The 21,726-nt window shown below is 38.0% G+C and overlaps 1 protein-coding gene across 1 annotated transcript in view; it reads left to right on the forward strand.

The window, feature by feature from the left end:
- The window catches only part of LOC116476701 (DNA primase large subunit), a gene marked incomplete at its 5' end in the record, with an annotated part of 45,684 nt that overhangs the window by 12,197 nt on the left and 11,761 nt on the right, over positions 1 to 21,726 (forward strand). The window contains one exon of the mRNA XM_032166959.2: positions 17,829 to 17,897. Coding sequence (XP_032022850.2) covers positions 17,829 to 17,897 — 69 coding nt within the window. The remainder of the gene's footprint in view (positions 1 to 17,828; positions 17,898 to 21,726) is intronic.

The following is a 21,726-nucleotide window of genomic DNA, read 5'->3' on the forward strand; positions in this document are numbered from 1 at the left end:
TGGTTAAAGTAATTGCCTTTTGGGAACTAACCAAGCAGTGGGAAGAAAAGTGATATGAGAACTGTTGATTTTAATAATAAGCCATAATGTACTTCAGGTTTTTTTCCTTACATGCATTACTTTGATTAAAAGTTAGAAAGAAAGTATAATGTTATTAATGAAGTTTAAGTTAAATGGTCGTGTGCCTAATGGATAGATGGTAATAGCAGTAGTACTAGATGACTGCAAGGTCTTTGGGTATGAAATTCTAACCCTTATCCCTCTGAGCTCCCAGTACCTAGCATAGTATCTGATCCATGTTAGGAACTGTGAAGGATCTGAGATTTTACCCTACTTGCAAGCTAAGAACTTAGCTGCCACACTTTTATGGATTCTGGCAGAAAACATGACAATTCCAGCAATAGCAGTATGTCAGCCTTTTCTTGCATTCGTTCCTTGAGCCCTACTTCCCACAGAGCAACATGAAGGCCAGGTACTACCTGCACATGCAGTGGCTTGTGTTGGAGGAGGGAAACCCTGAGTTTAGGGAATCTGAACCTTTTATTATGGACAGTAAGTGTGTCTACTCTTTTTTTTTTTATTTATTTTTAATTAATTAATTTTTTGAGACAGAGTTTCACTCTTGTCACCCAGGCTGGAGTGCAATGGCGCAGTCTCTGCTTATTGCAACCTCTGCCTCCTGGGTTCAAGCAATTCTTCTGCCTTATGTCTGCTCTTTAATCCTGTGGAAGGCACCATTGTCTTCCAGGGCTGTTCATTATATCAGAGGTCCCCAACCCCTGGGCCACGGACTGGTACTGGTCCATGGCCTGTTAGGAACAGCAGGAGGTGATCCAGGGCAAGCAAGCATTACTGCCTGAGCCCCACCTCCTGTCAGATCAGTGGCCATGTTAGATTCTCACAGGAGCTCGAACCCTGCATTCGAGGGATCTAGGTTGTGCACTCCTTATGAGAATCGAACTAATAATGTCTGATGATCTGAGGTGGAACAGTTTCATCCTGAAACCACCTCTCCACCCTGGCCCGTGGAAAAATTGTCTTCCATGAAACTGGTCCCTGGTTCCAAAAAGGTTGGAGACCATTGTGTTACGTGAACATCTTTGAAAAAATGGTCTGGAGTAAAAGCCATTGTTGCCTCTATTTGCAAAATGTTCAGAAATTTAAGACTACTGGAAAATTATTTCTCAAGAATACATAGCTGATGACCAGTGAATAATATACAGATATACAATCTATATTGGTCATTTCTTATTGGCATCTCAGCTTTTTCTCCTTAAAATATTGGTGTACTTTGGCTGGGCGCGGTGGCTCACACCTATAATCCCAGCACTTTGGGAGGCTGAGGCGGGTGGATCACAAGGTCAGGAGATCCAGACCATCCTGGCTAAAATGATGAAACCCTGTCTCTACTAATAATACAAAAAATTAGCCGGGCGAGCTAGTGGGTGCCTGTTGTCCCAGCTACTTGGGAGGCTGAGGCAGGAGAATAGTGTGAACCTGGGAGGCGGAGCTTGCAGTGAACAGAGATCGTGCCACTGTACTCCAGCCTGGGCAATAGAGTGAGACTCTGTCTCAAATATATATATAATACATATATAAAATATATATATATTATATATTATTTATAAATATATTATATTATTTATATATATTATATATATTTACATATAGTTATATATAATATATAATATATAGATATTTTATATATATATTTGTCTCATATATATGTACATAGACATATATATGTACATTTTAATCTCAATACTTTCATTAATTTCTTTTCAAAATTGGCAGAGTTAAAAAATCCTTTCAATGTTTTGTTAGTTTGGGTATCGTATCTATCTATCAATAGTTTCTGCCTAAGTTAGATGTCTAGTTTCTAATTATTCTAAAAACACTTTTGTTTTTTAGCTTTTATTTTCCACTTCAGCTTTTCCTTTAAAAACCTGCAATTTTATGATAGAAATATTTACATTTTGAGATACAGAAATTTTAGAGCTGGGCACAGTGGCTCATGCCTGAATCCCAGCACTTTGGGAAGCCAAGGCCTATGGGTTGCTTGAGCCCAGGAGTTCGAGACCAGCCTGGGTAACATGGCAAAACCCAGTCTTTACAAAAAAATACAAAAATTAGCCAGGCGTAGAGGCATGTGCCTGTAGTGTCAGCTATGCAGGAGGCTGAGGTGGGAGGATCGCTGGATTGCTTGAGCCCATGGGGATTGAGTGAGCCATGATCGTGCCACTGCACTCCAGCCTGGGCCACAGAGTGAGACCCTGTCTCAAAAAAAAAAAAAAAAAATTAAGAATATGTGTTCAAAATATTGACAGTAAAATCTCTCATTGGTCTTAAATGGTTTGTTTTTCTGTTGTGGAAAGATGCACATGAAATTTTCAAATTGTACTTTGTTTCATGGGCGTACAACAGTGTGCTATGTCCTATTTTAATAGAAAAATTGGGGCTAGCCACAGTGGCTCACACCTGTAATCTCAGCACTTTGGAAGGCCGAGGTGAGAGGACTGCTTGAAGCCAGGAGTTGGAGACCACCTTGGGCAACATAGGGAGACCCTGCCTTTAAAAAAGTAATGGAAATAACAGTTGTGGTGGTACATGCCTGTAGTTCTAGCTGTTTGGAAGGCTGAAGCAGGAAGCTCACTTGAGCCTAGTAATTGTTACAGCAAGCTATAATTGTGCCACTGTACTCCATCCTGGAAGACAGAGCAAGACTCCGTCTCTCCAAAAATTAACAAACAATAAATACATAAAGTTTATAGGAAAATTGTCTTTTTGTTATACTGAATCACTTATGGCATAACTTTAATTCTCACAGAGCTTAATAAACAATAATTGCTGCCTACAGACTAATCTAAAAGTGGTAGTTCACTGTAATATATGCCACAATGAAGTTAACATCTTTTATTGTAATCTCTGAATGCTATTACTCCTTAATAGTTTTTCTTTCTTATTATGTAGTAATGAGGGGTGTGCTTGATCTGTCTCTGGAAATAGAACAATTTGAAGCCACAGTAGTTTGTTTTATTTTTGGCCTGCTTGTGCAAAGCATTGTGATGGAGGCTTTACACAAATAAACTGTATCTCATTTGATTCCCACCACTACATTATCCCTATTTTATAGATGAGAAAGCTGAGGTTTGGAGAAGGCAAGAAACTGCTCAGAACCATAGAACTAATATATGATACGGCCAGAATTCACACCTATGCCTGACAGTGAAGGTGAAGTTTCTTAAGAATACATTGTTCTGATTCTTTGTAGTATTTTTCTATTTTAAATCCAGTTGAAATTCTGTTTGGTTTCTTCTTTCATGGAAAGCCATCACTGTGAAGTGAATGGTAATTCTAATGTACCTAAACTTAAGAAAATGTATAATGCATTTTTGAAACACTGACAAATGTGAAATAAGGATGAGAATAATTCAGAAAATATAAATTATATATGGTAACAGATTTTCAAAAGATCTGATTGCTTTTTTTATTGAGGTGAAAGTCACATAACATACAAATAACTATTTTAAAGTGTACAATTCAGTGCATTTAGTACATTCACAATATTTTACAACTACTATTTCTATCAAGTTCCAAACGTTTTCATCACCCCCAAAGAAAACCTCATACCTATTAAACAATCACTTCCTGCCGCCCCTAGCAACCAATAATCTGCTTTCTATCTCTATGGATTTACCTATTCTGAATATTTCATAAAATAGCATCATACACTGTCTGGCTTCCTTCATATAGCATGTTTACAAGGTTCATTTGTGTTTTGTTCTTTTTAATGGCTGAATAATACTCCAGTGTATGTCTGTACCACATTTTGTTTATCCATTCATCCTTTGATGGACACTGGGTTGTTTCCACCAACTGCGCAACTTTAAAAATTTATCTCACAGTTTTGGATGCCAGCAGTCAAGGTGTTGGCAGGTTAGTTCCTTCTGAGAGTTGTGAGGGAGAATCTGTTCCTGCGTTTTTCCCAGCTTCTGGTGGTTTGTTGGCAATCTTTGACTTGTAGATGTATCACTCCAATCTCTATCTTTATTTTCACATGGCTTCCTCCCTGTACGTCTTCTCACCATCTTTCCTCTGTGCATTCTTTGTCTAGTTTCCTCTTTTTAGGAGGACACCAGTAATATTGGATTAGGGCTTACCTTAATGACCTCATTTTGATTACCTCTGTAAATACCCTATTTCCAAATAAGATCACATTTTTAGGTAGTGGGAATTAGGACTTCAACATATCTTTATTTGAGGGACACAATTCGTTTCATAACACCATCCTTTTAAGTATGAAGTGATATCTCATTGTGGTTTTGATTTGCATTTTTCTAATGACTAATGATGTTGAGCATCTTTTTATATGCTTTTTGGCCATTTGTACATCTTATTTGAGGAAGTGTCTATCCAATTCCTTTGTCTATTTTTGAATTGGGTTGTCTTTTTGTTGAGTTTAAGAGTTCTTAATATATTTTGGATACAAGACTCTTATCAGATAGATATATGATTTGCAAATATGTTCTCCTATTCTGTAGGTTTTCTTGTCAACAACTTCTTAATTATCTATTGGTGGACAAAAGATTTTAATTTTGATGAAGTTTGTTTTGTTACTTGTGCTTTTAGTGTCATAATTATCTATAGTCAAATTCAAGGTTGTGAATATTGACATCTATGGCTTTGTATGAAAGTTTTATAGCTCTAGCTTTTATATTTAGGTCATTGATCCCTTTTGAGTTAATTTTTGTAGATGGTATGATGTAGGGGTTTATCTTCATTCTTTTGCTTGTGAATATCCAGTTTTTTAACACTATTTCTTGAAGAGACAATTTCCCCATTGATGGTCTTGCACCCTTGTCAAAACTCAATTGGACATAGGTGTATGGGATAATTTCTGGAATCTCAATTTCTACTGTATTGGTCTATATGTCTGTCCTTATGCCAGCCAGTACCACACTGTTTTGATTTCTGTACCTTATATTTCTGCAAAAACAGCCATTAGAACTTTGATAGGGATTGCATTGAATCTGTAGATTGTGTATAAAGAGGGATCATGGCAGATGGGAGGCAGGACTAGATTGCAGCTCCAGACAGAGCAGCATGTGGAGGCTTGCGTTGTGAATTTTAGCTCCAGATCGACTGCAAGAACAAACCAGCAAACCTGAGAGGACCCTCAGACTCTTTGAAGGAAGCGGACTGCTCCTGCAGGACCCAGGAGACACCCCAAATACTCTGGGAGGTGAAAGCCTCGGGCAAGTTTTCAAGCCCGCCCTCCACCTGGAAACAGATCTGGGGCTGTTGTGGGGGGCATGGTGGGAGTGAGACCAGCCTTTCAGTTTGCATGGGAGCTGGATGAGGCCTGGGACTGCTGGCTTTCCCCCACTTCCTTGACAGCCTGCATGAGTCAGCAGAGGCAGCCATAATCCTCCTAGGTGCACAACTCCAGTGACCTAGGAATCTCACCCCGTTCCCCACAGCAGCTGCAGCAAGACCCACCCAAGGACAGTCTGAGCTCAGACTCGCCTAGCCCCGCCCCCACCTGACAGTCCTTCCCTACCCACCCAGGTAGCAGAAGACAAAGGACATATAATCTTGGGAATTCTAGGGCCCCACCCACTGCCAATCCCTCTGCACTACTGCTGCTGATGCTCTCTGGAAAGCACCACCTCTTGGCAGGAGGCCAACCAGCACAAAAATAGAGCATTAAATCACCAAAACTAAGAACCCTCATGGAGTTCATTGCACCTTCCGCCACCTCCAACGGAACAGGCGTTGGTATCCGTGGTTGAGAGACCGATAGACGGTTCACATCACAGGACTATGCAGAAACCCCCAGTACTAGCATGGTGCCAGGTAGACTCACTGGATGGTTAAACCCAGAAGAGAGACAACAATCATTGCAGTTTGGCTCACAGAAAGCCACAACCACAGGAAAAGGGGAGAGTACTACATCAAGGGAACATCCTGTGCACTAGAAACTGAACAACAGCATTCAGCCCTAGACCTTCCCTCTGACAGAGCCTACCCAAATGGGATGGAACCAGAAAACCAATCCTGGTAATATGACAAAACAAGGCTCATCAACAACCCCCCAAAAGCATACTAGTTCACCAGCAATAGATCCAAACCAAAAAGAAATCCCTGATATAACTGAAAAGGAATTCAGTAGGTTAGTTATTAAGCTAATGAGGGAGAACTAGGAAAAGGCAAAGCCCAATGCAAGGAAATTCAAAAAATGATACAGAGAGTGAAGAGAGAAATATTCAATGAAATAGATAGCTAAAAGAAAAAAACAATACAAAATTCAGGAAACTTTGGATACACTTTTAGAAATGCAAAATGCTCTGGAAAGTCTCAGCAACAGAATTGAACAAGTAGAAAAAAGAAATTCAGAGCTTGAAGACAAGGTGTTTGAATTAACCCAATCCAACAAAGACAAAGCAAAAAGAATAAGAAAATATGAACAAAGCCTCCAAGAAGTTTGGGATTATGTTAAACTACCAAACCTAAGAATAATCAGTATTCCTGAGGAAGAAGACAATTCTAAAAGCTTGGAAAACATATTTGGGGGAATAATTGAGGAAAACTTCCCCAGCCTTGCTAGAGACCTAGACATGCAAATATAAGAAGCACAGGGCCAGGCACGGTGGCTCACACCTGTAATCCCAGCACTTTGGGAGGCTGAGGCAGGCGGATCACAAGGTCAGGAGATCGAGACTATCCTGGCTAACACAGTGAAACCCCGTATCTACTAAAAATGCAAAAAATTAGCTGGGCGTGGTGGCACACGCCTGTAGTCCCAGCTACTCAGGAGGCTGAGGCAGGAGAACCGCTTGAACCTGGGAGGCTGAGGTTGCAGTGAGCCGAGATCATGCCACTGCACTCTAACTCGGGTGACAGAGTGAGACTCCATCTCAAAAAAAAAAAGGACAAAGAACACCCAAGAAATTCATTACAAAAAGATCTTCGCCTAGGCACATTGTCATCGGGTTATCCAAAGTTAAGATGAAGGAATGAATCTTAAGAGCTGTGAGACAGAAGCACCAGGTAGCCTATAAAGGAAAACCTAACAGATTAACAACAGATTTCTCAGCAGAAACCCTACAAGCTAGAAGGGATTGGGGCCCTATCTACAGCCTCCTCAAACAAAACAAACATCAGCCAAGAATTTTGTATCCAGTGAAACTAAGCACCACATATGAAGGAAAGATACAGTCGTTTTCAGACAAATGCTGAGAGAATTCGCCATTACTAAGCCACCACTAAAAGAACTGCTAAAAGGAGCTCTAAATCTTGAAACAAATCCAGGAAACACATCAAAACAATATCTTTAAAGCATAAATCTCACAGGACCTGTAAAATAAAAATACAAGTTAAAAAACAAAAACAAAAAACCAAAGTATGCAGGCAACCAAGAGCATAATGAATGCAAAGGTACCTCACATTTCAATGCTAACATTGAATGTAAATGGCCTAAATGCTCCACTTAAAAGGTACAGGACTGCAGGATGCATAAGAACTCACCAACCAACAATCTGCTGCCTTCAGGAGACTCACCTAACACATAAGTACTCACATAAACTTAAAGGTGTGGAAAAAGGCATTTCATGCAAATGGACACCGAAAGCAAGCAGGGGTAGCTGTTCTTTTCTCCTGCCTAAGCCTCCCAAGTAGCTGGGATTACAGCCAGTTTGCATTAGCTCCAGTATACCACTGGCTGTAGTAAAATGTACACCAAGTTTCACAGAATTATAGTATCGAAAAAAAGCATTACAAAATATCTCAGTAATATTTTTATATTGATTACATTTTGAAATGACAATATTTTTGATATATTGCTTTGAATAAAATATATTACTGAAAGTAATTGCTTATTTTTACTGTTTTAATTGTGGTTATAGAAAATCTAAAATTACAGATATGTCATATTTCTGTTGAGAGCACTGCTTTTATCGAGCACTTGAGAATGTTGAGTATTCGAGTGATTAGGTTCTGTTTCTACAGTGTATTTTAATGTTTGCTTCTGCTGTACACTTGTGTTAGGCCTATTACAACCAATACTTACTTTTACATGTTGGCCCATAAGTAAGTATACATAAGGCTATTCATTTTTCAAGATTTTGATTGAAATGATACATTATTTACAAATGTATTTCTGCACTAATGTTTTTAAAACTCTTTTTATTTCTCATTTTAGTTTTTTTAATAGAGGAAGGAAATGTGTTTTAGAATTTTCACTGAACTATTAATGATTTTTAAAACAAATCTAATTGGTGCTTCTAAGAAACTTGAGTGAATTAAAACCATGAAATATGAAAAAATGTATGCTCTTACTGCTTCTTGAGAGGTTGGTTAACCTCTGTTTTTCACAGTCAAAACTTCTCAAGAAGTTAGTGACCATATTAAATCTAAAACTGGCAAATGCCTTTTAATGAAGAAATCTTTCAAAAGGGACAGTTTAAAAGACTTAAAAGTAACTCTTTGTCAAGAAGATTTTATGACAAAGATAAATTTCAATGACTCTTTACTTAATGTTCCTATAAATCTGAGCTACCTAAAAACTCCTATGATTTTCTTAGGTAAGGGGGACTTACCAGTGGATGATAGTATTCAGTCTGTCTATTACTTTATGGAAAGTAACTGCTTTTAAGGGCAGCTTTTGTATCTATTTCATCTTCAGGAGTATCTCTTCTGATTTTTGAGAACAGTAGTTTGATTGCTGCACTTAGCTTTGCTTTTCTTCGTGTTGTAGTTGCAAATGTGTAATGTTCTTGGTAAAACTCAGAACTGCATTAAGGAAAAGATGGGAAGTTGAGCATTAGAATTGGTGTTGCCAGGCCATGGTTGTACTTTTGGCTTTAATACTTGATTTCTGTGTATATCCTTTCTTTCTTATAGGCTGAAGATAAATGGTTGCTTGAAGATTTAATGTTCAAGGTGGTTCAAAGAAAAATGACTTTGAAAGCCAAGTAACATATGTCATTGTTAGCTAAGCCTGTTAATTAAAACTTATATTCATTAAAATTGCATTCAAATGGAAAACATCCTTTCTTAAAATTTAATACTCTGTTTATATAGTTACACATCTTTCTATATTTATTATGTATTCATTACATGAAAAATTACTGATACCTATGGAAGAATTTTATTCAGTCACATATGATACTGTCACTTAGGATATGTTTGTAAAATCAAACCTAACTACCTATAGTCATAAAACTATTCTAACTTAGTTCTATTTCTTGATCAGTTTTAGGGAGTATACTCCCAGAGGCATCCCGGCTTCTTTTGAAGAAGCAAGCTTAAGGTACCCAGAAAGTTAAGTAAATGTATTTCATAAAGCAAGTAGTTTAGATTTTTAGACTGGGTAGCTTTAAGTCATTTCATTCTTCTTGGTGGTGTTCACCATCAATTTGCAATGTATTTCTTGTTAAAGTTTCTATCTCTGAATTTTTATGATTATTTTTACTTCTTAAGTGACAGATTTTAACATTAGCTTCTGTTTTCAATAGCATGTCTAGGAGATATGATACATCTTTTAATAAACATAATCTAAAGTAATTATTAAATCAGTACATGATACATCTTTTAATAAGCATAATCTTCTAAAGTAATTATATAATCAGTATAAATATCTTTCATTATTTTCATAAAGATCATAGAACATAGTGATTCTGAAGTGGCTTGCTTTTATGTTAGGCCAAAAAATAGAATACTCAAAGCACAGTAATAATTAGTAACTGAACCATGGAACTGAGGTTTGACAATACATTTCTCCGTATCTCTAAGCAGGCTTTACATGTGTCTTCTCGTTTGTCCTCCCTTCCCCCTCATTATCTTTCCTCTCTTCTTCCTTCCCTCCTTGCTTTCTAAGTTTACCTAGTTGTTAATGTTTCCTAAGAGCTTAAATCCTTTAATCCAAAATGTTGGTATTAATGTGCACTAAGAAAATCAGTATTTTGGGTAGCAGTTTAAATTGTGTCTCAATAATCCTTTTATTGGTACCTAACTACAATAGATTATGATAAGTGCTTTAATAATTAACTATTATACAGTATGCTAAATGCTTTTATAAAAATATATTCAAAGTGCCAGAGGGGAAAGATCTTCTGTTGAAGAGGGAACAGAAGAGAATGCTTCATATAGGAAGTGACATTTTAATTGCTTTTGAAAGTTGAGTAGGAGTTTCCCCTGTGCCTGATGTAAGGCAGATTAGGCAAAAGGAGCAGCATTCATTCAACATCACCAAATAATAATTGCGTGATGATTGTATTCCATTTACTGTTCAAGACATTGGGAATATAATGATGACTAAAACTAGTGAGACTTCTATCTTCATGGAGCTGATATTCCAGTAGGGGAGACAGACTGTATTAGTCTGTTTTCATGCTGCTGATAAAGACATACCCAAGACTTGGTACTTTATAAAGAAAAAAAGGTTTAATGGACTCACAGTTCCATGTGGCGTAGGAGGCCTCACAATCATGGTGGAAGGTGAGAGGCATGTCTTACATAGCAGCAGACAAGAGAGAGAATGAGATACAAGTGAAAGGGGTTTCCCCTACAAAACCATCATCAGATCTCGTGAGACTTATTCACTACCATGAGAACAGTATGGGGGAAACCGCCCACATGATTCAGTGATCTCCCACCAGGTCCCTCCCATGACACGTGGGAATTATGGGAGCTACAGTTCAAGATGAGATTTGGGTGAGGATAGAGCCAAACCATATATCACAGATAAACACGTAAGTGTAGTGAAATAAAACTATGGCAGGATAAGAGAGAAGAATGAGACCTGTGGAGGTGACTCTATTAATTTAAATAAGGTTGTTTGGTGTGTTTTGAGGAACCCTAGTCCTGAGAGATCTATGAAAAATGGATTCTGGGGACAAATTAGTTTGAGAAACGTTACCCTATTAAGTTCTGCCATAAAGAAACTTAGGTAATTGTGGATTAAAGCCAGTTAAACAAGTTATTAGACAGGGAACCCCCCGATCATCACTAGGATTTTGTGAGCTGAAGTTCCAAAGAGCACATTGTAGGAGAAGCTGGACCAGAGTATGAGGATCCAGTGGCCAGGTAGGACAGGGTAGGAGCCTTTGAGTCATGATGAAAAGTTTGTGCCCCAGCCATGCCAGGATTAGATTTGGCTTTTAGAAAAGGTACTCTGGTGGCAATGTGGCAGCTGTCTTGAGTGAAGAAAATATAAATCAAGAAGCTTTCCAATAAAAAAGAGAATGATGAAGGGTTCAAAAATGGAGAGAAAGGGGTAGATTTTAATGACATTTGGAGGTAGAATTGACTCAGATAACTTTGTTTATAGATAATAAAGAGTCAGAAAAATTATTGACATATAATGTTTTAAACAAATGAAAGTACATCTTCAAGAGAGGGAAACTTGGCCCTGATCTGCCAGTAAGTGAAGGTCACAGCAAGGCAGTGCTGAGTGTGTGAGAAATGGGAGCAAAGTCGTATGTTCAAAAATGTGCAAGACTTGGCATCTCCACCACGTTTTTCTTTCACCTTTGAAATATGGGAAGGTTAGAAATGGAGTGGAAAAATATCAGCCTAGTCTAGTGTTGAAAGGTTGAGCTTTTTAGGAAGAAGCAAGCTTGTTATCACTTTTAAATAAGACAAAACATGACCTTGAATTAGATTAGCCACATATCTAATTGGTGAGTGCAGCATACCTAGCTGTACAGCGCTCTGCTCACCAAAGCCAAAGATGGGCAGGTGGCTGCATTCTGCTGCCAGGTAATCATCTGAACCTCATTGGCAGGCATTGAAGCAAAAGAGAGTGAGAAATTTGCAGCTGGCTGGAAATATTAGAGTATTAGCAAGAGGGAAGGAAGTGTGGCCTAAAGTTATAAAATGTTGTGTGTGTATAAAAAGAAGAGAGTTCTATTTTTGCATATGTATGTGTTATAAATAGACATACCTATAGCATTTCCCACCAGTGTTCTGTATCATCTATGTTCCATCAACTGGCTATGATCTATCACTGATTAAATCAGAAAAATATCACCTTAGTTGCTTTTTGCTCCTCAGCTGCAAGGATGTCTTTGGTGAGGTGCTTTACTAGAATTCTCTTACAGAAAAAAAAAAAAAATCAGTAATTCACCTTGAGGATGAAATAGTAGATGAAGTATAATTAATGCTTTTAGCAAACTTAGCAAATACAAATATGAACTTTTTGTGAAAATGAAAACTGCATTGCTTTTTTTTTTTTTTTTTTTAAGACAGGGTCTCATTCTGTCACCCAGGCTGGAGTGCAGTGGCATGGTCAGGACTCACTGCAGCCTCAACCTCCCCGACTCAAGTGAACCTCCCGCCTCAGCCCCCCAAGTAGCTGGGACTACAGGCATGTGCCACTATGCCTGGCTAATTTTTTGTATTTTTATTAGAGGCAGGGTTTCTCTGTGTTGCCTAGGCTGTGTTGCCTAAGTCTTGAACTCCTGGACTTAAGCAATCCACCTGCCCTGGCCTCCCAAAGTGCTGGGATTACAGGTGTGAGCCACACACCCAGCCTATTTTTAAAAACTGTAATATTCTTACTGGTGGACTTTATTCAACTGATAGAGAATAGTTAAAAATAAAGAGAGGCCAGGCATGGTGGCTCACACCTCTAATCCTAGCACTTTTGGAGACCGAGGCTGGTGGGTTGCTTGAGGCCAGGAGTTTGAGAACAGTCTGGGCAACATGGCAAAACCCCATCTCTATTAAAAATTCAGAAATTAGCTGGGTGTCATGGTGCGCGTCTGTAATCCTGGCTACTTGAGAGCTGAGGCAGGAGAATCACTAGAATCCGGGAGGTGGAGGTTGTAATGAGCCGAGATTGCACCACTGCCCTCCAGCCTGGGTGACAGTGTGAGACTCTGTCTCAAAAAAAAAAAAAAAAATTAAAAATATGTAGAGTTTAAAAATACAAATTACCAAAATATTGTAGTTTGATGTCACTACTACTCACTTTTTCTTTCTTTCTTTCTTTTTTTTTTTTTTTTTTTTGAGACGGAGTCTTGCTCTGTCACCCAGGCTGGAGTGCAGTGTCGCAATCTCGGCTCACTGTAACCTCCACATCCTGGGTTCAAGCAATTCTCCTGCCTCAGCCTCCTGAGTAATTGGGATTACAGACACGCACCACCATGCCCAGCTAATTTTTGCATTTTTAGTAGACATGGGGTTTCACCATGTTGGCCAGGCTGGTCTTGAACTCCTGACCTCATGATCTGCCTGCCTTGGACTCCCAAAGTGCTGGGATTACAGGCGTGAGCCACCGTGCCCGTCCACTACTCACTTTTTCTTAGCCTTTTGATTACTGATGAACTAGACTAGAACAGTAAGTGGATTGTTACACTTGACATTTTGTACTTTATCTGGAAATACTGGCGTTAAAAACTAAGTCATACTGCCATTTGTATAATATTCTTAGATCTTTATAGGAGTTTTTTCTTCAAATAAAAATTGTGTTTTTAAATGTCTTTGATATGATTGTTCAAAATGTTTGATATTTTTCTAAAACAGAATTAGGAAACTTCTGGCCCCAGCATCAGAATGGACCCTTGATTTGGTTTCCTCTGACCTTTGGAAAACTGTTCTTTGGTATTATTGCAATATGCAAGAGGACCTCATAAGGTGCTCTGGTTCTTTCAGAATGGAACATGAAAACTGGAGAGTTAGTGTCAATGCTCATTGAAACATCTTTTGTGAGCTGTGGGTTAGACTTTGATGCTTACAAGCCACATAAATAGCAAGCCATGGACTCCATTTACTTATCCCCTTTCTCTGGCTTTCCACATTTTTCTTCCTATTCTTGTTTTTTGTCTCTTCATTATATTTCTTCCTCTTGATGGGTTTCCACCTCTATGTAGTATGTGTTTTCCTGACCTATTCTATTTCTGACCCTCACTCTGGGGCAGTCCTGGCTGGCCATCTCGGGAAGCTATCTTTTTAGGAGCCAAGACCAGCTTGCGAGGATGGAGGTCTGGGCTTTCAGAAGCTATGCTGCAGAAACAAACACAGGCAAAAAGTACTCTTGCCTAACAACATCTTCATTACTTTGTGGACTATTTTAGTTTTTTCTTAATACGTTTTTTAAAATTTTTATTTTAGATTTAGGGGGGCACATGTGCAGGTTTATTATATGAGTATATTGCATGATGCTGAGGCTTGGGCTTCTAATGATCCCATTGCCCAAGTAGTGAACATAGTACCTGATAGGTGGTTTTTCAACCCTTGTCTCCCTCCCCCCAATTTTAGAATCCCCAGTGTTTGTTTTTGCCTTTTTTGTGTCCGTGTATAACCGATGTTTAGCTCCCACTTTGAGTGAGAACATGTGGTATTTGATTTTTTTTCCTGCATTAATTTGTTTAGGATAATGGCCTTCAGCTGCATCTGTGTTGCCATAAAGGACATGATTTTGTTCTTTTTTGTTGCATAGTACTCGATGGTGTATAAGTATCTTGTGGAAATTTGACCCTAAATTCTGTTTCACACAGTGTACCTTAGGCATCTGTTCTTGGATTTTGGTGTTTGCCAGGTTTGTAATTTTGATCCTATATCATAAGCTGAATTTTAGTTTCTTGGTCATACCTTAATTCTTCATTTCCTTCACCTGATTTTTAGTTTGTATTTCCTGCCTTGGACTCATCCAACCCCCTCAGCAAGATGTGAAGATTTTTTTTTTTTAAGACAGGGTCTCATTCTGTCACCCAGGCTGGAGTGCAGTGGCATGGTCAGGACTCACTGCAGCCTCGACCTCCCCGACTCAAGCAAACCTCCCGCTTGATACTAATAAGTATCAACATCAAAATAGAGTTACCTGCAGAATATATTAATACAGTGCTTAGTGGTGATGTTCATATTGGAAAAATTTAACAAAACAAAGTGCAGAAAAAATCTCAGGTTGCACTCCATATACAAATGCTAGAACATCAGAATCACTTGGGAAGATTTTGAAGTCAGCAAAGTGTGCATCTAAGATGTCCTAACTCTAAGAGACATGAAGTATCGTACTCCTGTTTCTACACAAAAATATCTGTTTGTTAATCATATTGTTTAGTGGCTACTACGTGATATTTTGGGTATTTTACATTTATTTTATATGATAGGTTTGTTTTTCATATTGGCATTTTCCCGAGTTTTAGAACTAGTTATTTAAGAAATCAGTTGGCAGGGGAAGGGGTTGAGTAGTATCTCATGCCTTAAGACATTGGAGAGCAGCTTCCTCTTGAGTATTTTCATGCAGAACATCTGATTTTAGAAATATTTTATAGCCATTAAGTGGGAAATGCTCCTGTCTCCAAATCTGACCACTTACCATCGCCACTGATATTGCCACCCTGGTCCGTGGATCTACCATCTATTCCCTGAATTCCTGTAATGAGCTCCCTGTTTCTACCTCTGTCCTTTCCAATCTGTTCCCAGCACAGCAGGCAAAAATGAACCCTCTGTAAGTGTCAGTTCACTTTAGTCCTGCACATAGAATATTGTATTAGCTCGCCATTTTACTCAGAGAAAAAGTCAAACTTCATTCCTTGGTCCATCTTTTCTTTTCCTGTATCTCTGTAATATAGATCATAATCTGAAATGAAACTATATATTCATTAGTTGGATTTTTTGGAGTAATGTTTTATGTTTTCTACGTTAATTTTAAAAGCATGTCAGTTATCTTTCTTTAAAAGAAAGATTATTAGTTTGCATGTGATTTTTAAAATTCTTTCTGCGGTTAATGGCCCTCACTGGTGCTCAGGAGACAAGATACTCCAATTTTAATATATTTCCTCATTTCTGAAATCAAGATAAAAGTATCTACCAATAATACTTGTTTACCTCAAAAACCTCTATTGCCTTTTTTTTCTCATCACATCTTTACTTATTTACAGAAACCTTCATTTATCTCAAATATGCTGGGACATGATTAAAGTTCTTTAAGCTATCCTGACCATGGTTGAATGGCTTGTTTATAGATTTGCAAGCAGATTTTAAATATTCATCCTAATAAGATAAAACAAAAATAAAAGTAAATTATTTTTGTTAAGGAAGAGCCCTCTCTGCGAGTGGGGTCAGGTCAGGGGAAGATTGCAGTGTGATTAATTTAATTTTTTTATGGACCCTAAAAATTGAACCTAAAATTTGCAATACATATGTTTTTCTCACATTCTGTGGCTTTTATCTCAGTTTTCTTTAGTAAGTTTTTTACACGTGTGGATTACCCAACTAAATTTTTTGTTAATATTGTTTATTTCTTCATAGCATGTTTCCCAAACATATACATGCTAGATTGTATGTATGTTTATCATGTTACATATTTACTTTTTATATGGTTGAGCTTTTTTATTTCTGTGAATCCATTTCCTCTTGGTAATTTATGAGATCATCTAAAGCTTAAATTTATGTTTGAAGTCTTTACTTCTCCAAAATTCTAATTCAGATATTAATATATTATTATAGATGTTTGTCAGTAATTATTTGCAAGTTTATCTCATCACAATTTGAAAATCTGTGTGTAAGAGCATCAGACAGCATGAACTCAGTGTTAGCGTTACTTGGAAAACTTGCAGAATAAATTTAAAAATGAAGCAAGTGTCATTTTAAATTGATTTTTCATTTTTTGCTCTATTAATTCAAGAAAAGTAGACAGGCCAGATAGGCAGGCCGGCAGAAACCTGGCCTCTGTGGTTGGCTGGCATTTACACAGGTCTTTCATATATGATTTAATAAAAGGTGACACGAAATTCAGAAATGTAATCTATAAGACAATCAGAGAAAAATAATTCTTGAAGCACATTCTTGTCAGTATTGTATAATGCCTGTTCTGTAACTGTAATTTTTTTGTATATCTGTCAAATGACGTTAAGCTATATTCAATAATGAGGATAGCAAGAATTTGAGACCCCATGTTCATTTCTTTTTGTGACAGGAAGGTCAGCCTTTTAAAAAATAAAAAAGGAATAGAAATTAATATTTCTCCAGAATTATGTTTCCATTCATTTGAGGTTATCTCTTAATTCCAGCATTTTACTGCGTTTGATAAATAGGCCAAATATATGTTTATTTGGGGGCTTGGGGGAGGCAATGAAACTTTACAAATTTCAACTGACATTGCTGTCTGCTGATAAGGATGGGAGTTTGCACCGCTCTGAAGAGATTACATGAAGTAGAATTGGAAAGCAAATTGTATTTACAAAAGATAGGATGATGTTCCTAACAGGTGTTCAGAATAGACTATTCACTCTCATGTTCTGCTGAGCTTTGCTAGAAATAACTTCATTTCAAAAAGGACAAATCTGACTGAAGGTACAAGCATTCCCTCTTCACAGATACTTGTCCAAAAGGGTTTACATTAAACTTTCCTGATGGGCACCCAGCAGTGTTTTATGCTGTATCTTTATAAACCATTAATGTGGAAAATAAATATCTAAATAGCATACTTGATTGCTTCATGCACCAACCATGAGATTACTAGATTTCTATCTACAGTTTTGGGAGAGATGTTGCAATGTGATGTTCTGACAATAACTCTCAAAGTCATCATGCCAGGATCCATTTTCATCTTGTTGTTGAGGTAAAGTTATTGAAATGCACAGTTGGTAGGTCAGAAAGATCACTATCTCTTGTCATCTGTGGTTTAATGCTGACCTAAACCACTACTGTATAATGTCAGAATTATCACAGTGTCCAGGCTGCAGAAGTACAACATGCTACATGATTTATTGCATTTCCTGTCTGGAATGAAGATTACGAAGAGGCCAACTGTGAGCTACAGTGGTTTAGAAGAAAACTTAATTTCTAATTTTTATTTCTCTTTTTCCTCATTCATTTAGATTTTGGATTTAGTAAAGGGGACACATTACCAGGTAGCCTGTCAAAAATACTTTGAGATGATACACAATGTAAGTATTTTTTTTTAACTTTATATCCTAATTATTTGTCTTTTGTTACTGTGTCACATTCAGGGTTTTTAGTTGCAGCAATGGAAACCACTCTAGCTATTTTCAGCAGAAAAGGGGATTGCATGGTATTAAGTAACTTATAGCATTTATTGAACAACCAGACAACTAAGCTTGGATGCTGCAGAACCAGGAATATTTTGTAACTAGGAGAAGCTACATCATGAGAAAATCTCTACTACAGCTGTCACCCACCACTCCATATCTAGGGATGAGGCCAAGGGTCAATAAAGTTTCTCTGTAAAGAGCCAGAGTGTAAAAATTTTAGGCTTCATGGTCCATATGGTCTGCGTCACAGCTGCTCAACTCTACTGTTGCAGTGCGAAAGCAGCCGTAGAAACTATGCAAATGAACAGGCATGACTGTTGATCCAATAGAACTTTATTTATAAAATTAGGTAGTAGACCCAGTTTGACCCACGGGCCTTGATTTGCCAACCTCTAGACTAGATCTGGAACCTTTGCCACAGCTGCCTAGAAGAACCAAGGCTTTTGCCATCTTCCATGCAGAAAATCTGATCCTTGTACTTGTGGCTGCCACCTGATGTTACTCTAATCCACTTCCCAAGTCTCATATTTATCTGCATGGCAAAACCTAGATTGCATGTGGACCCCTAACTATACACGAGTCAGGGAAATGTGTTTGGTTTTTATCTTGCCAGCTTCCCTGGTTACAAAAAAGCCTGCTTGATTATTAGAGTGAGAGTGGAATGACCCAGTCTGGCACAGAATAGATTTTGAAGTGTGTAAAGCCAATGTCACAAACTCAGAGGCCTACAGAGATTGGGCATATAGCCCAAAACCGTGAAGCTGCCTGAGATTACTACCACAGAGTATGGCAGAATTGTGGTGCACTAAACATGTTTGCCCTATTCGAGGCATTCACATTGACAAATTGTGAGGCCCTCTGCAGGCCAACAAAACACATCTCCAAGTCCAGTTCAGCCCTCTAGCCCCTAGTTTGCATCCACTGATCCTGAGCCTGGATTTCTAAGCTGGGAAAGACATCCAAGAACGGACTTTGGAGATCCTTGTACTTCTTGAAACATTTTGTCTCTAAGTACATATGTGTATTTTTCCGGAGTCCATGGTATTTATTAAAGATCCATGACCCTCCCAAAAAAGAAGTTGCATTTGTTGAAATCATCATCAGCTACCATGCTAAAGTTTTACAATTATTTTTATGTTTTTTATTTGGTTGTTACAAAGTAGTTTTTCGATTATGGTTATATAATTGCAGAATTTCTTACTTGATAAAATAATCTCATAGGATAAAGATATTTTATATTACCAATAATAATTAAAATAATAATAGATGCCAGCCAATATCTATGGAACCCTTAATGCAGCGGTCCCCAACCTTTTTGGCACCAGGGACCAGTTTCATGGAAGACAATTTTTCCATGGTTAAACAGGGGCTGGTGGGAGGGCACATTAGATAATCACGAGAAGCATGCAACCTAGATCCCTTGCATGCAGGGTTCACAATAGGGTTCACACCCCCACGAGAATCTAAGGCCACTGCTGATCTGACAGGAGGTGGAACTCAGGCAGTGATGCAAGTGATGGGGAGTGGCTGTAAATACAGATGAAGCTCCACTCACTCACGCACTGCTCACCTCGTGCTCTGAGGCCCCATTCCTAACAGGCCGCGGACTGGGTTGGGAACCCCTGCCTTAACGTATACCAGGCACAGCACTAAAATGTTTGAACGCATTAGCTCTTTTGATTGACATTACAGCAAGATACTATATGTATAGTTCCCTGTCTATGAATAAAACTTAGAGAAGTTAAACAATCTGTGTCGGGTCACACTACTTATAGGGGATAGAACTTAGATTTAAATTCAAGCTGTCTAACTCATCTAAAGCTTGTGAGCCTAACCATGACTGTACTATTCTATGATATGTGGTACTAAATCTGTGATAATGACAGCAGAGGTAATTGGCATTTTCCTGTTTATCTTCATAGCATGGTAAACATGTAGGGACTCTAACTTGCCTTACGTGCTGTAATTGGTTAATGGAAGATCTGGAGCTACAGCCCCAGTCTGTTGTGGGTCCTGTCCTCATTCTTCTATACCTAACTTTTGAAAGTATTATTCTTATTTAAAAGCTTTTTTTTAAAACAAAACTTCAGGGAGTAAACATCAGGAAAATAGTAAGCAACAACAAAATCTCATTAGTTTTATCACAATAGGAATCTCACCAGATAAGCCATGTTTGGCAACGCCAGGTTTCTATGACTCACTGTCTTGAAGACTGCATTCTTTAATTTGGTTGCTCCGCTTGAGAGTTTTAATTTCCTATTGTTCTTTAATCATTTGTGTACGCTTTTAATTCAGAGGCCTCAGAATTTTCACAAGTGAGGTCTATTATCCAACCTCTTTACTTTTTATAAAAATAAGATATGAAAGTTAGATTTAAACATTGAGTTTGTGGCATAATCACCAAAAAGTAAGGAGTGGTTTTTTAGTTCTCAAATCTGCTTTTGTATTATCTCTCCTATTGATTATTCTGAGTATTGCCACTATCGCCAATTTTTAAAACTTGCTTTAGATTAATGAAGATTTTGGAAAGACATATATCTAAATCCCCTCACATATAAAAATAGTCTAACTTAAACCACATTTAAATCAACAAAATAAAAAGGCTGTATTCACTAGATCTCTCACCGTGGACTTTCAGATGTGAATATCCCATTTATTATTTTTTCTAATTTAATTTGAAAATAGAATCTATTTTTATTGTCAGGTTTCTGCCATCCTACCCCTCCCCCAAATGAAATCCTATGTTTATTTTCCCGAGGCCTCTGTGATCAAACTCACTTAAATGGAAGTTTTGAAAATAAACCAGTGAATTGATACCATTTGCAGCAGCACTCTGATAGTTCCATATGGCTTTTTTGGTAATACCAGCTGCCTCATTATAAGCTGTCATTGCAAAACCTCTTGATTAAAACCCAAATATCCCATAGGTAAAATAATATTGCTTTCATTCCTTCAAAATCTACATTTGCAGTGGCAGAATATGAGACCTATGTTTGTGTGAAGGTTATTGTCTGCAGAATTTGCTGATTCCAAGCAAATGTTTGAGAGAGATTCATTTAGTAGATGTTGAAGCTGGCCTGCTTGAAACCTGTTTTCCTCTGTAATTTTAGGGTCAATGTTTAAAATAATTTTATACTAATAGTATATTCGTTACTTTCTGCATGTTGCATGTATAAATGAAAACACTAGGTCATGTGTAGATTAACCACAGAATTTTTTTTTTTTTTTTTGTTGAGACAGAGTCTCGCTCTTTCGCCCAGGCTGGAGTGCAGTGATGCTACCTCAGCCTACTACAGGCTCTGCCTCCCAGGTTCACACCATTCTCCTGCCTCAGCCTCCCGAGTAGCTAGGACTACAGGCGCCCGCCACCTCGCCCAGCTAATTTTTTGTATTTTTAGTAGAGACGGGGTTTCACCGTGTTAGCCAGGATGGTCTTGATCTCCTGACCTCGTGATCCACCCGCCTCAGCCTCCGAAAGTGCTGGGATTACAGGCATGAGCCACCGTGCCCGGCCACCACAGAATTTTAATAGAAAATAACGTTTTCAGAGGTAGACCTCTTTGGACACTGAGTAACTGTGTATACTTATTTTCCAAATGGCTGAGCATAATTTTTCCCCACCATATAAATCTCTAGAGAAATCTGATTAAAACCTATCACACATTTTCCTGCAGTCTTAAACAGGATATATGTGATACAATTAAGCCCTTTTATAATAACTCAG

The sequence above is a fragment of the Hylobates moloch genome, unplaced genomic scaffold (genome assembly GCF_009828535.3).
Source record: "Hylobates moloch isolate HMO894 unplaced genomic scaffold, HMol_V3 SCAFFOLD_2, whole genome shotgun sequence".
Lineage (NCBI taxonomy): Eukaryota > Metazoa > Chordata > Mammalia > Primates > Hylobatidae > Hylobates > Hylobates moloch.